This window comes from Epinephelus lanceolatus, chromosome 5 (genome assembly GCF_041903045.1).
Source record: "Epinephelus lanceolatus isolate andai-2023 chromosome 5, ASM4190304v1, whole genome shotgun sequence".
Taxonomy (NCBI): Eukaryota; Metazoa; Chordata; class Actinopteri; order Perciformes; family Serranidae; genus Epinephelus; species Epinephelus lanceolatus.
The window spans coordinates 38070233-38083954 of record NC_135738.1 but is presented as its reverse complement, the minus strand read 5'-3'; the positions used below and the strand labels follow the sequence as shown (position 1 = coordinate 38083954).

At 42.5% G+C, this 13722-nt stretch overlaps 1 protein-coding gene across 1 annotated transcript in view; it reads right to left on the bottom strand.

The window, feature by feature from the left end:
• The window catches only part of nrn1la (neuritin 1-like a), a 115394-nt gene extending 102109 nt beyond the window's left edge, over window positions 1–13285 (bottom strand). Inside the window, exon 1 of the mRNA XM_033634424.2 lies at window positions 13072–13285. Coding sequence (XP_033490315.1) covers window positions 13072–13129 — 58 coding nt within the window. The 5' untranslated portion in view covers window positions 13130–13285. The remainder of the gene's footprint in view (window positions 1–13071) is intronic.
• Window positions 13286–13722: the final 437 nt, after the last annotated feature.

The following is a 13722-nucleotide window of genomic DNA, read 5'->3' as shown; positions in this document are numbered from 1 at the left end:
TCTGAGGAAGCACATTTGGTGTGACGGGTGTGACGTAGCACAAGAGTGACTCTAATGTGACATAAAACATGTGCCAGCAGTGCTTTCTAAACTAACCACAATGGCATTAACATGGCACCACGAATAATTTACCGTCTCAGTTATATAGCAGTTGCTCTCGTTCTCGTAAGGAGCTACCTCACCTCATTGTTTTCTCAATTTGTGGACATTTTTGGTTGCTGCTCTTCTTCTTTGAGTTAGCTGCTAACTGCTATCAGCTACATCTTTAAAAAAGTGGATCACACACATAGCACATCATCAAAACCTCACACCTGTGCCACCATGATCCTGTCCTGCCCACTGTCATGTCTATACTGATGTTGCTTTTGACTTTGTCACCCCATTCCACGTTTGTGATGGTGAGGCAGCATAACAGTGTGAAATTCCCACCTTGAAGAGGCAGTAGCCCTTTTTAGACAGGAATTGTGCAAATTTGCAGGAAAGCCCAATCAGTCTTCTTTCAGCATTGGCAGTATAAAAACAAAATTGAGGAGTGGGGCAAAATGCTGCCTACCTATACCTTATACATGTGCATTTTTCGGGGCGTGAGCAAGTAACAAAACGTGTAGCTCAGCGTATGACGTAAACAGTGACGTACTCCGAAGAAAGCGCGGCTGGCCTGTCCTTCACTGTTCCCATCATTTAATGGCCTCTCCATTTGTGAGGGCAAGGAGGGCACGCAATTCCTTGTCTCCCCAGTTGCTCATCTTTACAGTGTCTGTCAGGTTTGCGTTTCCCTCTTGCTACTAATACTAGCTGCTCATTCCTGCTATCAGCTGTTTCCTGTTTATCCACTGCCAGTGGGTCGCACGTGCGGCATCATCAACAGCTCCTCCCACAAGTCATCAACAGCCCCTCCCATGGTGGAAGGCTGCCTCGTTCTGTTTAAACCAAAAAGGTTCTGCCAATATGACTACCCTACGAGGCGGAAAATTGGGCACCTTGGATCAAATCGCCAATCCGGCTCTGTGTGTCTAAATGCTCACAGCTTGATGGCAAAACGGTCCAACACACAGAAAATCTGGCAGTGTAAAAGGGGCTACTGTCAAAGGAGCTAATGTTTCCAGGGGAAAGGGGGCCCTTGTAGTGATGAACGCACAGAGAATTTTCACCTGACTCTTCAATTCCTCTCAGCTCGACACATCATTTAACCTTCAGGTTTACACACCACTCTCATAGACTTCTTTTACAGCAGCAGGCAGCTGTTTTCAGTGAAAACTCTTACTGACTGCCTGCCCAGCACCAAACAGCAATCAGACAAAGTTAGCAACTAGCTGATGAACATAGTGGACCATTTAGCAACTAAAGAAACAGATATATCTCCCTCAGGAGTTAAAAGAGATCCAAACGGATTAAGGAGAGTTTAAAGATTTAACTACCATTTGTCAGGTGGCCAGAAACAAGACTCCAAATAAATGCTAATGTTGCTCTGTTTCTGCTAGAGTTAAATAGGCAATTGTTTGAGAACACGTTAGCCATAATTAATTGTTTATAGGTGAAAATATGTCAGTGTTTTGTATACAACGAGTTCAGTTGCTCCCAAGTGGACAAAAAATCAATTATTGCAGCTTTAAAACAACACCAGCAAACTGTGTGCTGTGCATAAAGTGCATTAGCGAACTGCAGTGGTCGCCAGTCTGCTCCTGCTCACATGCAGAGCCTCTCTGAGTGTAGTGTTGCTGGATAATGGTCTGCCCATCAGGGATAAGATGAGAGCATTATCAATCTAAAGATGCTACATAATCTGGCCATTTATTACACTAACAGGCGTTATCACATTTTCGGCCCATTTAGAGGGAAGCCTGATTACATTTTGATTAATGACGACATCATCAGTTGCGACATGCCCCCCTGTCTCTGTTTACGCTGCTGATGTACTCAAAGAAGTCTTCCTCCTTTGAACCTGTGTGGCAAATGGATCTCACCCCGTTCGTCCTTCACTCGACATGACTGCTGGTTTTCTGTGTTATCGGTCTCTCTTTCTCCATTTCCGTCTTTCCGTTCCTCTCTGCTGGGTTTTATTCAAAGTTTCCTCAGTTGGAGAGCTTTTGCAGGATCTCTGTCTCTCTCTTTTTTTTCCCTTTTGCTTCAGATCTTATTAAATTGAATTGTCCGGAGGCTCTGGTCAGTGATCCATGATGGTCTGCCTTTTTCTGACAGGCCTGATAAATACAGGTCCTGATCTCTCCCTGCGTCTCTATCCCTCACTCCTCCTCCTTCTCTCCATCTTATTCTCTTCGTCCTCTCTCTCCGCTTGTCCTCTGCCTCTCTCACTCACCTCCATAACACTTCTCTAACTCTTCGCTTGTATTGTGTTTCTGTAAACTACATTGCAATTTTTCACTTTTCTCTATTTCCCTTGCTTCTTTCAGACTGAAAGGGAACGCTCTCTGCACTGCTTCCCTATAGAATTGTGTATTTGTGTATATGTCTGTGTGTGTGTGTGTGTGTGTGTGTGTGTGTGTGTGTGTGTGGGATGTGGAGACTGACTAAAAGACAAGAGTTCCGCTGACCTTGGACAACCAGCCCTCTCCTTCTTGCCAATAATATTCCTATATGCTCTCTGTACACACTGCAGGGTGAAGAGTGTGTGTGTGTGTTTGTGGGAAGAGGGGTTTGGGAGAATTAGTGTAGACACACACACACACCCATATATGCATATGCACTCAGATTAAAACTTTGGTTTGGGGAGCTACATGCCAACACACACACACACACACACACACACATGACCACACAGTGAGAACAGGAGATGAATTCAATTTGACTGATTACAACAGAGGACAGTGACTCCTTCATACAGTATATGTGTGGGTGCATGCCATACAGCGTCTTTAAACTCTGTGTGTGTGTGTGTGTGTGTGTGGGGTGTGTGTGTGTGTGTGTGTGTGTGTGTGTATGAATATTCATGCTCAGTGTAGTTTGTGGATAGGGAAAAGAGAGTCATGCTCTGCTGGTACTTCATTACTTGGTATTTGTTAGGAAAACTCTGACATACACACACATACATACACACACACACACACACTCAAAACTTGTGGTTTTAATTGTCTAAATCCAATCCTTTCTTCATTCTACACGTGTGTACGCATAAAAACTGTCACACTTTGCTTACATACACACACACTTACAAAAACAATCCCCCCCTAAGGAAATCAAGGAGATGCAGATAAAAAAAAAATGCAGGGCGCTAATGTGTGTTTGTGTGAGTGTGTAACATTTGTGCATATGCTGTTGTATATGTGCTCAGTGTGTTTGTTGGTGTAAGATTCAAGTGTGCCCTTAGAGGGGCTTAAGGGCCTTTGAAAGATTTAAGTGCGTATGTGCATGTTCACATATCCTTCTGTCTGTTAATTATGTGCGTGTGTGTGTGTGTGTGTGTGTGTGTGTATGTAGGCATTACTCTACCAACAAGGGGTGTCTGCATGTTCATTAACAATTGGAAGCTGAAGATAAGATCACACAAACAGGGAGACTGAGGAAGGGATGTGAAGGAAGGTAGAAGGAGATGGGAGGCTGAAAGATGGAGGGGAGGAAATAGGACCAGGCAGATTAGGAAAAACAGGTGGAAAAAAAACAACTGACTTATTTATCTAGTATTGTGCCTAACTTTAGTGGATCACAACGTATCAGGTATGATATAGATGTCAGTTTTTGAGCCACGACAAATACCAAAATGTGGCCTGGAACAGACAGTAAGGTTTGTTGTTTTTAGCCGAGACAATTTCTGGAAAACTTGCAGCCCCTACTAACCACTTAAGAGGATTGAGGAATCAGCAGTCAGTGATGTTATAAAGCAGCCAATAAAACAGGCTTTTTCATTAAATGTGAATCACCGCAACCATGGGAGACCTATAGCATACAGCCATAAATGTACACACAACATATTAGGCTGACTGGACCAATAGTTTGTGAGATTCGCTGCGGATATACGGATACACATGCTATTATTACTTTAAAAATGGTGCCATTTGCTAAAAAGGCAAACACATTTATGTCATGGTTTTTTCTTTTTCTTTTTCTAAATAGTCAGTAGCTATCTAAAACAAAATGATATGCTTCTATCTATATAAGCGATAAAGTCTATCAATATACAATAAAAAAAAAATCAATGAAATTATTAATTTCTTACTTTCTTTGATATTTTTCCCAGATATGCCATGATGATTGCTGGGTAATATGTAAGTTGATGCTGCCCAATGTCAAGTCTCTATTTGCATCAAGACAATACATGCACGATAGTGTGCACTAGGGCCAGTCATAATAGTGTGCACTGCGGCCTGTCATAACTTCCTTAAGCCGTTGCGCAACTTTCAATAAAAATGACTATTAGAGGAATAATCACTGACTGTAAATACATTGAAAGGCTATTGCTGATTAAATGCTGACCATAAATAGTACAACAAATGGGGTTTGATTTCATGACAATGTCAGATTATAACTTTAAAGTAGCTACATTTGGTATTTGTAAAATAAAAATGAATCAAATAATAATGTGAAAACAGTGGGATGACATGAAAGAGCTCGTAGTGATGAAACTATAGAGATTTAGACCTTTGGCTTTATACTGAGTTTCAGCTCTTTGTTTCGCCGTCTGGCCCGCAACTTTACTCTTCTGGCTCACTCTCAGCGCTCACATAAAGTTTTCGGGCAGTTGCTTATTCATGTGTTGCTTAAACAAGCGACTGTTTGCAAACAAGTTTGCCATATCAACTTAAAGGTACTATCTCAATGTTGTGTTCATAACTTAATCCTGCTGCCCTCAAGTTGCCAAAAAAAAGTTTCTTCTCGCAGATTTAACCAGAATGAATATATGCCATAATTGCAATATTTTACTAAACTTAAACATTGTATAGTTTCCATGCAGGAGGTTTTTTTTAATATTCTTTCAGACTTTCAGTCCCCAGTGTGTAGAGCTCCAATGCAAAAGTTGAGACACAGTGACACTAACGATTCAGGAGACTGTTCAGCTTCAGGATTATTCAGACTGAACTGACTGAAAGAGGAGACAGGTGCAGCTGCTACCTGCTTTGTCTTGTACAGTCAGGACTTACAGTGTGCATCTTCACAGTGAGCTGTTTCAGAAGCTGTTTTAATGACTTGTAATGATTACTGGATGATATTTTCACGTGGTCAGTCAGGTTAGGCTTCAGTGGAAGTGAATGAGAGGAGGGACAAGTGTCTCAATGGTCCCTTTATTTTCGCTCCATCTTTGGTGCAGAGTAATCACTGCTGCCATGTTTCCTCACTTGTGATCTCCTGAGATCACATGTCAGTCAGACCGTTTGGCCCACATGGGTTATATACTGTACATCTCACCCCAGGACATCTCTTAAGATCCTTCTATTTAAAAAATATATATATCCTGGAAATTAAGCAGCTCTGCTTTGATCTGACACATGTGACGCAGGATTCTTGCTATCACATTTATCAATATTTGTGAATCCCTGATGAAAAGGACGAAGGAAGCACAGAAAAGAGTAAGAAAAAAAGAGTAGGAGATGATGAAAGAGGCAGAAGCAGAGAGATGAGCAAGTATAAAATAAAAAAAGAAGAGGAGCGATGGAGGGATGGCATAGAGATATTAATGACTGCAGAGACATGAGAAGTAAGAGAAACGAGGAAATGAGGTTTGCTAGGAGTAAGGAAGGAAAGAAGAGGGGGGTGAAGGAAGCAGGGGGGAAGAAGGAAAGGAAAGTGTGCAGTGTGGTGGACACAGCTGTGTGTGTGTGTGCTCAGCAGCAGAGACTGTGATCTCTGTGAGTCGCACGGGGAGGAAAGGAGGGAGGACGGAGGGAAAGCGCAGGCAGTTTTCCACGAGACTTTTAAACCTATTTTAATGAGGAATCTTCCACTACATGTGTCTGTGGTGCATTTAAAAAAAGAAAAGAAAAAAAAAACACCTCCAAAAAGCACTGCAGTCGACCCACTGTGGGGGAACTTAGAGAGAGAGGGAGGTTAGGAAGCGTTTCCTGAGGAGAACAATTAAAAGCCAAATATATTCTCCCCATCGCCCATGGAGTCCTTTTAATGTGATTATTGGGGCGCTGATGACGCACAGAGGAGACCTGCACCCAGGGGAAACCTCTCTGTGTCTCTGGCCCTGATACTTGCAGCTTTTTGAGCTGAGACAGAGGAGACAAACAGATAACTGAAACTCAGCGGGAGAGGAGGACAGACACAGAAAGAGGCTCCCTGTGTTCCAATAAATTAACTATATTCGATACTACCACTTTGAGATAAAGTTAAAGGAACAGTTTGACATTTTGGGAAACACACTTACTCGCTTCCTTGTCGAGATTTTGCTGAAAAATTGAAACCACTCTCATGTCTCTACAGTAAAAATGTACCTGGAACCAGTTATCTTAGCATAGCATTAAGACTGGAAATGGTGAAACAGCTAGCCTGGCTCAGTCCAAAGGTAACAAATGCATACCCACAAATTTTTGTTTAATCTGTACAACAAACAAAGTGTAAAAACAGCAAGCAACCAGTGGGGAGTCCAGGAATTACTGGCACAAAACCCCTGTAAAGCAGCAAACTGTCATATTTAACAGTTTGTATTAAGTGCTAATTAGCAAATGTTAGTGTGCTAACATGCTAAACTAAAATGGCAACCATAATAAAACATTGATATTGGAGCATTGCCACTGTAAACATGTTAGCATGTTGACATTAGCATTTATCTACTGTATGACCTTAAAACTCTTTCCCACTGATCAACTAAGCCACTAACACATGCTAAAATCTGGCTTTTGGTAGAGGTTATAATCAGTATTTACTCTCTGGACAAATGACTCTGCAGTAGTTAAGGGTATTCATTGGCTCCAGCTACGATTGGCTTTCATCAGCAGTGACAGAAATATGACAGGTGGGCACACTAATCTTACCGCCACAATGCAATGACGCGACACCACGTAATACCATTCATCTCCATCCAAGCAGCACTCAAACATTTTATTCAAAATGTCGGCACCAATGTTGAGAGAGAGACTGAATGAGCAAGAGATATAAAAAAGAATCAACCACCATAACATTTTCACTGGCCTCCATGCTGCCTTCTACTGTTCACTAACCTGTTTTCCAGCCCGTATATTGATACCAACATCCTTAAATTGGTAGTCAGACTAAACTTCAAACCCAAAGTGTCGGTATTTGACGACTTGGAAATGAGATTAAATCAGTTATCTTTCTGCAGAATTATACTACACCTTTAAATTTTGGGACGGGGGCACAATCTTGTAATCTACCTGTGCCATGCTGGTTTATGCGCTTACCTTTTGTTTTGTTTGACTAAAAACTGTCATCAGTCAAATCCGATGGAGAAAGGAAAAAAGAAAGAAAAGGAACTGTACTAGAAGAATTTGAATCACAGTGCCAGGCAGAGGTATTGGGACGATCTAGTCACGATAAACAACACAGATCCATGGCTTCCATGATGTCAGCCCAAGAATGGATTACAGGCCTCCGTCTACATATCCGGACATTGTGAACTATCTTGTTTTTGGACTGAGTGTGTACTCTTTGTGTGTTTTTCCAAAGAAGAAGCTCATTAACAGTTTTGCACTGGCTGGGTGCAGATCTGCTTATTCACAAGCCTACAAACTGCAGAGCACAGTCATACTTGTTAAGGTAAGGCGGCACTTCTCCTTTTGGCCCAATTAGCCTATCAAACCAAACAAAATACAAGAGGGAAGCTGCAGGTAACCACCGCAACAGGCACAAGTATTGCAACAGAGACTTTTACATTCCTTGAAGTAGGAAACACAGACTGTAAAAAATAATGGGCATTGCTACTGAGATGCCAACCACTGGTGTTTGGACTCCAATTTTGGAGCCTTGAGTTTGGCATTTTGGCTATCACCATCTTTGTTTTTTGGAGCCAGATGTGATCATATTTGGGCAAGAGGCTGGTGCTGAGGAGGAGTGAAGGGTGGATCTGACTTAAAAGCCGAGGACACTATCAGTAGACAGTCACTCAAAGCAGCCCGCCCTTAATTATGCATTAATTATGCATAACTTTAAGCCTTAATAAAATGTAAACAGGTGAGTTAAATAAATATTCACCCCCTTAGAGTTGTCATGAAAAAGGAAATAAGCTATAAAGACAAAAAACATATTTTGTACCAGGCTGTAAACATGTTTATTTCTGCTGTAAAGTTGGGCATTTCAACATTGGTGTCTATGGGGACTAAAGGGATAGTGCACCCAAAAATAACCCATATGCTGAGGGAGGCTCAGGTGAAGTTTTAGAGTCCTCACAACACTTGCGGAGATCCAAGGGCAGAGGGGGTAACAGCACAACTCCACCTAATAGAGGCTTAAGGCGCCCCAGATTCAAACGTCCAAAAACACATAATTAAAACCACAAAATATCTCCATACTGCTCGTCCGTAGTGATCCAAGTGTCCTGAAGCCCCGACATAAAAAGTTGTTCGGAAAAACGTCATTTGAACTTTTTTAGCCTCACTGTAGCCAGCTTCAGGACACTTGTATTACTACGGACGAGCAGTATGGAGATATTCTGTGGTTTCAATTATGTGTTTTTGGACGTTTGAATCTGGGGCAACATAAGCCTCCATTAGGTGGAGTTGTGTTGCTACCCCCTCTCCCCTTGGATCTCCACAAGTGTTGTGAGGACTCTAAAACTTCACCTGAGCCTCCATCGGCATATGGGTGAGTAGATAATGGCTGAATTTCCTTTTTTGGGTGCACTATCCCTTTGGCTCAGCCTCAAGTGGCCGTTTAAAGAACTGCAGTTTTTGGCACACAGCATGTACAAGACCAGAACCTTTTAATTGAAGCAATTAACTTGAATACAGTCATCAACGGCTTTATATTTCACACCTTAGCTTTCCCCACTGTGACATGTCTAAATATCTTTTGTGAAAAAAAAGGTCTCTTGTTTTGTAGTAATAGCTTTTTGTTTATGATGTAATCAGTGTGTCATTTCTTTCTTTTCCTTTATTTCCAGAGACACCTAAGAACAACCCCTTTGATGCTGCTGAGGAAGAGAGCCAAACCCAAAACATAAAACGCCTGTATGTGTGTGCATATTGAGCAGATTAAATTTTCTCACTCTTCTGCTTCAAACCCCTCCTTTTTTTCCTTTGAGAAACATTTTGATTTTTTTTTGCAACATTTGCAGAATGTTGTATAAATATTGTGAAATTCCTCCCATGTGACTGAGAGCCGACTTACAAAACAAACGGGAAAGACTTTCCACACTAATGTGCTCCTGTATGACACATGAAAATAAGAGCTCTGTGCTGTAAAGATCCATAGTGATCAAAGGCAGCTATAAATACTAGTCCTATTAATAATCCTAGCCAATTTATGTTTTAATAACTGTTTCAGTGTATTTGAAGCAATTGCAATTGAAGGATGATATTTTTTCAAACAGGTTTTGATCTTCAGTTATGTTATTTATAGAATTTGTGACTAATGATAGTCAGAGTCAAAGGTGACCGCGAGCACCGCTCATGGATACACACACATATCGCCATAAGCACACACACACACACACGCACACATTTTGATAGGAACAAAGAAAGAGTTTCATGTAAAAATATCAGCCTGTATTAATACGTAACGAGCCTATTCTTTTCCTTTTGTGAGAGTAACATGAGGGACAGAGTGAGCGAATGAGATGACAGCAGCACAGAAGTGTTTCCCCGTCAGGTTCAGATGCGGGGCTGAACGGAGTCTCCAGAGACTCTGCTGTGCAAGAGGAGGGGGACAGATGTGATTCATTCATCATTTATCTCCATCCGTGGGACATTTTTTTCCTTTCCCCTCACGGTGTCACACTCCCATGGGAGCCCCATCCCATCTACCCCCTCTTCCACATTGCTCTGACATCCACAGCAGCATGGGACGACGATCAATGATGACGATGATTGGTTTTAACATATAGTGTAGTTTAAAGTAGATTAGATTTGTTTCAGATGACCAATATAGTATTTTTGTTCATTTAAAGAGCCACTCCACCAATTTCAGACCTCAAGTTCAGCTTATTCATCATGAAGAGTAGGCTACTATGCAGCCTGAAAAAAACAGTTGTGTAACGTCGCCTGTGGCTCCGGAGGGAGCTTTCCAAAATTTAACAAATAACCACGATGATGTCATAGTGATGTAACCTAGGTTATCTTGGCTTTATTCTAGAGACTTTATAGATTTTTAACAAAACGTTTTTGTTACAAACTGAGGGCATGGAGTTTGGAAGATGTGGGCATTCACCAGACGAGGGTCTGATGAAATGTGCTTTCAAGTTGCATTATGGGAAATGTAAGATCCAGTGTTTTTGGAGCTTGACCTATTCTATGGACTTAATGTGATAGTTCAGATGTTTTGAGGTGGGGTTGCAAGAGATCCTTATCCATAGTCAGTGTATTACCGACAGTAAATGTCTGTTGGCACACCTCCAGTTTGGAGAAACAGGCAGGCGTACCACCATGGAAGGTGTGCAATGTACTTCTGTGGATGGGCAGCTGCATAGGTTTATTTATGCCACTTTAAAAAATTAATAACAATTTAAATGTGCACTATATTGAGAACATTTTTGGCACTTTACTCATACACAGGTGGCTCCGTGATGGGGGGTGTTAACAGCTTCAATTCCCCATCAATGCTCTTGTAATCCGCCACCTGACTCCATTGACAACAGTAATTTTGGCCCACTGAACATGGACACTGCTTTTCTACTGCTGCCTCCATCAGTTTGTTTGTGTTGTTGTGTGACTTTGGTGAATCTGAACTGACCCTTTTAACAGCCATAGTCTCTCAATAACACAAAAAATACTAAGTGATCGGTAAACCAGCAGCTCCCGTGTCCAGCAGTGTTAAATTATTGTTTTTTCTCAGTGGATTCTGGCTTTGAAGAGAATGATATAAAGGCTCTAGCTCCCCACTGTTAAATCGCTTACACACAAACTATTATAGATTGTTTTAGGTTGGACTTTTTTTAAGTGGCTAAAACACACTTTCTTGCTGCCCCATCCACAGCAGTACACTGCCAGGCTTCCATGTCGGTATTCCTGCCCACTTCACCAAGCTGGGGGCTGCTAAGTGACATCTATTGATTGTAATACACTGACTATGGAAAAGTGGGTCCACTCCATTTCAGTGCGCCAGGGAACCCCCTTAATATGGGGGAGTGCAATCTATCAGTCATCGGCAGCAATCACATAATTTTCAGCTGAGGAAACAGGGCAAAAGCTTTTCTTGTTAACAAATAACTGCCTGCATTAACAGTAATGTTCAAAAAATGATTTTATGTAAGCCTGAATGTTGACTCTGTCTCGCTGCTGAGATTTAGCGGCAAATCCATTGTATCTGCATACTACATTAACTGTCAAATGGTGTGCAGACCCCGCCCTCTTGGCACGCAACAGGCGTGTGCTGGTGTGGTAATGGTGCAGTCCCAGAACCTTATACTAGTGCTGTACCCGACTCAGAGTTTTTTCCATATAGAGTTTGAGAGTTTGAGCAGGGTCTGGTGGGACGTTCAGGGTAAATGGACTGCACTTAAAGTATGTAGCACTTTTCTAGTCTTACAACTACTCAAAGTGCTTTTACACTACATGTCACATTCACCCATTAACACACAAAGTTACACACTGGTGGCCGAGGCTACCACACATGGTGGCACCTGCTACTCAGTGACGATTCACATGATTTCACACACCAATAGAACAGGCATCGCAAGCAGTTTGGGGTTCAGTGTCTTGACTAAGGATACTTCTTTATGTGGACTAGAAGAGTCGGGGATCAAACCGCTGATCTTCCAATTAGTGGATGACCCACTCCTCCTTTGAGCCACAGTCACCACAGGGTGACAGGGACCATCACATTAAACATTAAACAAGCCAAGCTAGCCCTCCAAGTCTATACGTGCTAACTACACTTGCTACAGATCGTAAAGGTGCAATGTTATTTGCTGACACTAGATATCAAACAAAAGCCACAGACAGTATCGTATAAAGTTGCAAAGAGCTATGAATTCACCACTTCAAAGCAGAAGGCAGAAGATAACGCTATCTCGGAGCCTGAGCAGGCAGAGCCTCAGCTGCCTCCATCTCACTCTCACCCTGGATCTGGGGACCGCAGCTGCCTGTACCGGAGCAGCATGAAATCAAGGGCCACTCACTCTGCAGATGAATGTGAGGAAGGACATGTCCTTTGAAGTGCACAGCTCATTCAATGACAAACAAATAAAAAGACTGCTTGACTTGAAGAATATTAGTTGACTGAGGGGTCTCCGACTGATGATTTGAATCTTAGACTTCTGGGATCCAAGCTATCCTTGTAAAGTCAGGATATCACAACCTCTGCTGTACTGATTCTGACCATTCTTTTCCCACTCTGTCTGAGTCCCCCAACTTAAAGGAAGTGCAGTATGAAATTGCTGGAGCACCCCTTTAATTTATCACTTCACTTCATTAAACTTGCAAAGTGGTCGATGGGAATCCCAAGAGAAACCTCCACTGCAGGTTTGACATAAGGTTCCCATCATCTGCCTAGTTAACATGAATGAATCTACCGTTGCTGCACTATTACTATAGCCTAATAAAGTTACCATTTAGCAACAGTATTAAAAGCTGGGGGGAATATATCATATTCCAGTGTTACGGGATCACTCCTCCTGCTGCATCCACAACCTTTAGGCTATTTTTTTTATTAGTTTCTATATGGTCTCTCCCTGATCGGATGGCTCCTGCAGCAGAGGCACATGTTCCGCTGGATGCTGGAGATGAATGTGTGAAGCTACGGGACACTCTAACTTGCAGCGCACAGAGATGCAGGACAGAGTCAAGTCTAAAAGATGAGGGGACGAAGGCTACAACAGAAGACTATTGAACAGGCATCATAAACATTCAGTCAAAGTCCAGATATGCATCCGTGCCATCCGATTACGCGCAATGACTCGCAGGCAGAACTACTCCAAACATCCCCACTGCCGCAGTGGAAGTTACGCATTGTTCAGAAACACAAGTTTTTCCACAGAATCACGCAAATATGTTCAGTACTTACTCAGTAGCAGAGCAACAGGCAAGAAGAGGAGGCACGCAGAGTTCATGAGAGATGCCATGCTGACCCGACAAGTCGTCCTCCGTCCTCACAGATAAGTTTGAGGCTTGCACCGAAATCCCCAAGTTGTTCTTCCAATAGAAAACGCAGCACGCACCGTCCCGCTCCTCAGTGCTGGTCAAAGTGCTTCCCTCCTGTCCTTGGTGCAGCTCTGTACTCCAGTGTGAGCGCATCCACCGCGCGCTGATCCGCTCCGCTGAAGGGGAGGGCGCGTCCGTGCCGAGGAGGAGGAGGAAGAGGAGGAGGAGGAGGAAGCTCTACAGCAGCTCAGAGAGTCCCCGGTGAGCTGCACAGTTGTAGATGGACGGGTGGTAGAGATGCTTTACTTAGGTGAAAGTCACAATGTAGAAATACTCCTTAACAAATAATGCGCGCTGTCAAAATCCTAGTAAAGTAAAAGTGCAGAGGTGTCATCACCAAAACATACCTCTAGTATCAAAGTATCATTCTGCAGTTAATATACCCTTGTAATTGATGTATCATTATATAGGCTAACATGACATTATTAGATGATTGTGTGACCCAACTAGAAAGTTTTGTCCAGTGGTTCCCTACCTAGGGCTCTGGTGCCCTCAGAAGGGTCACAAAAAACAT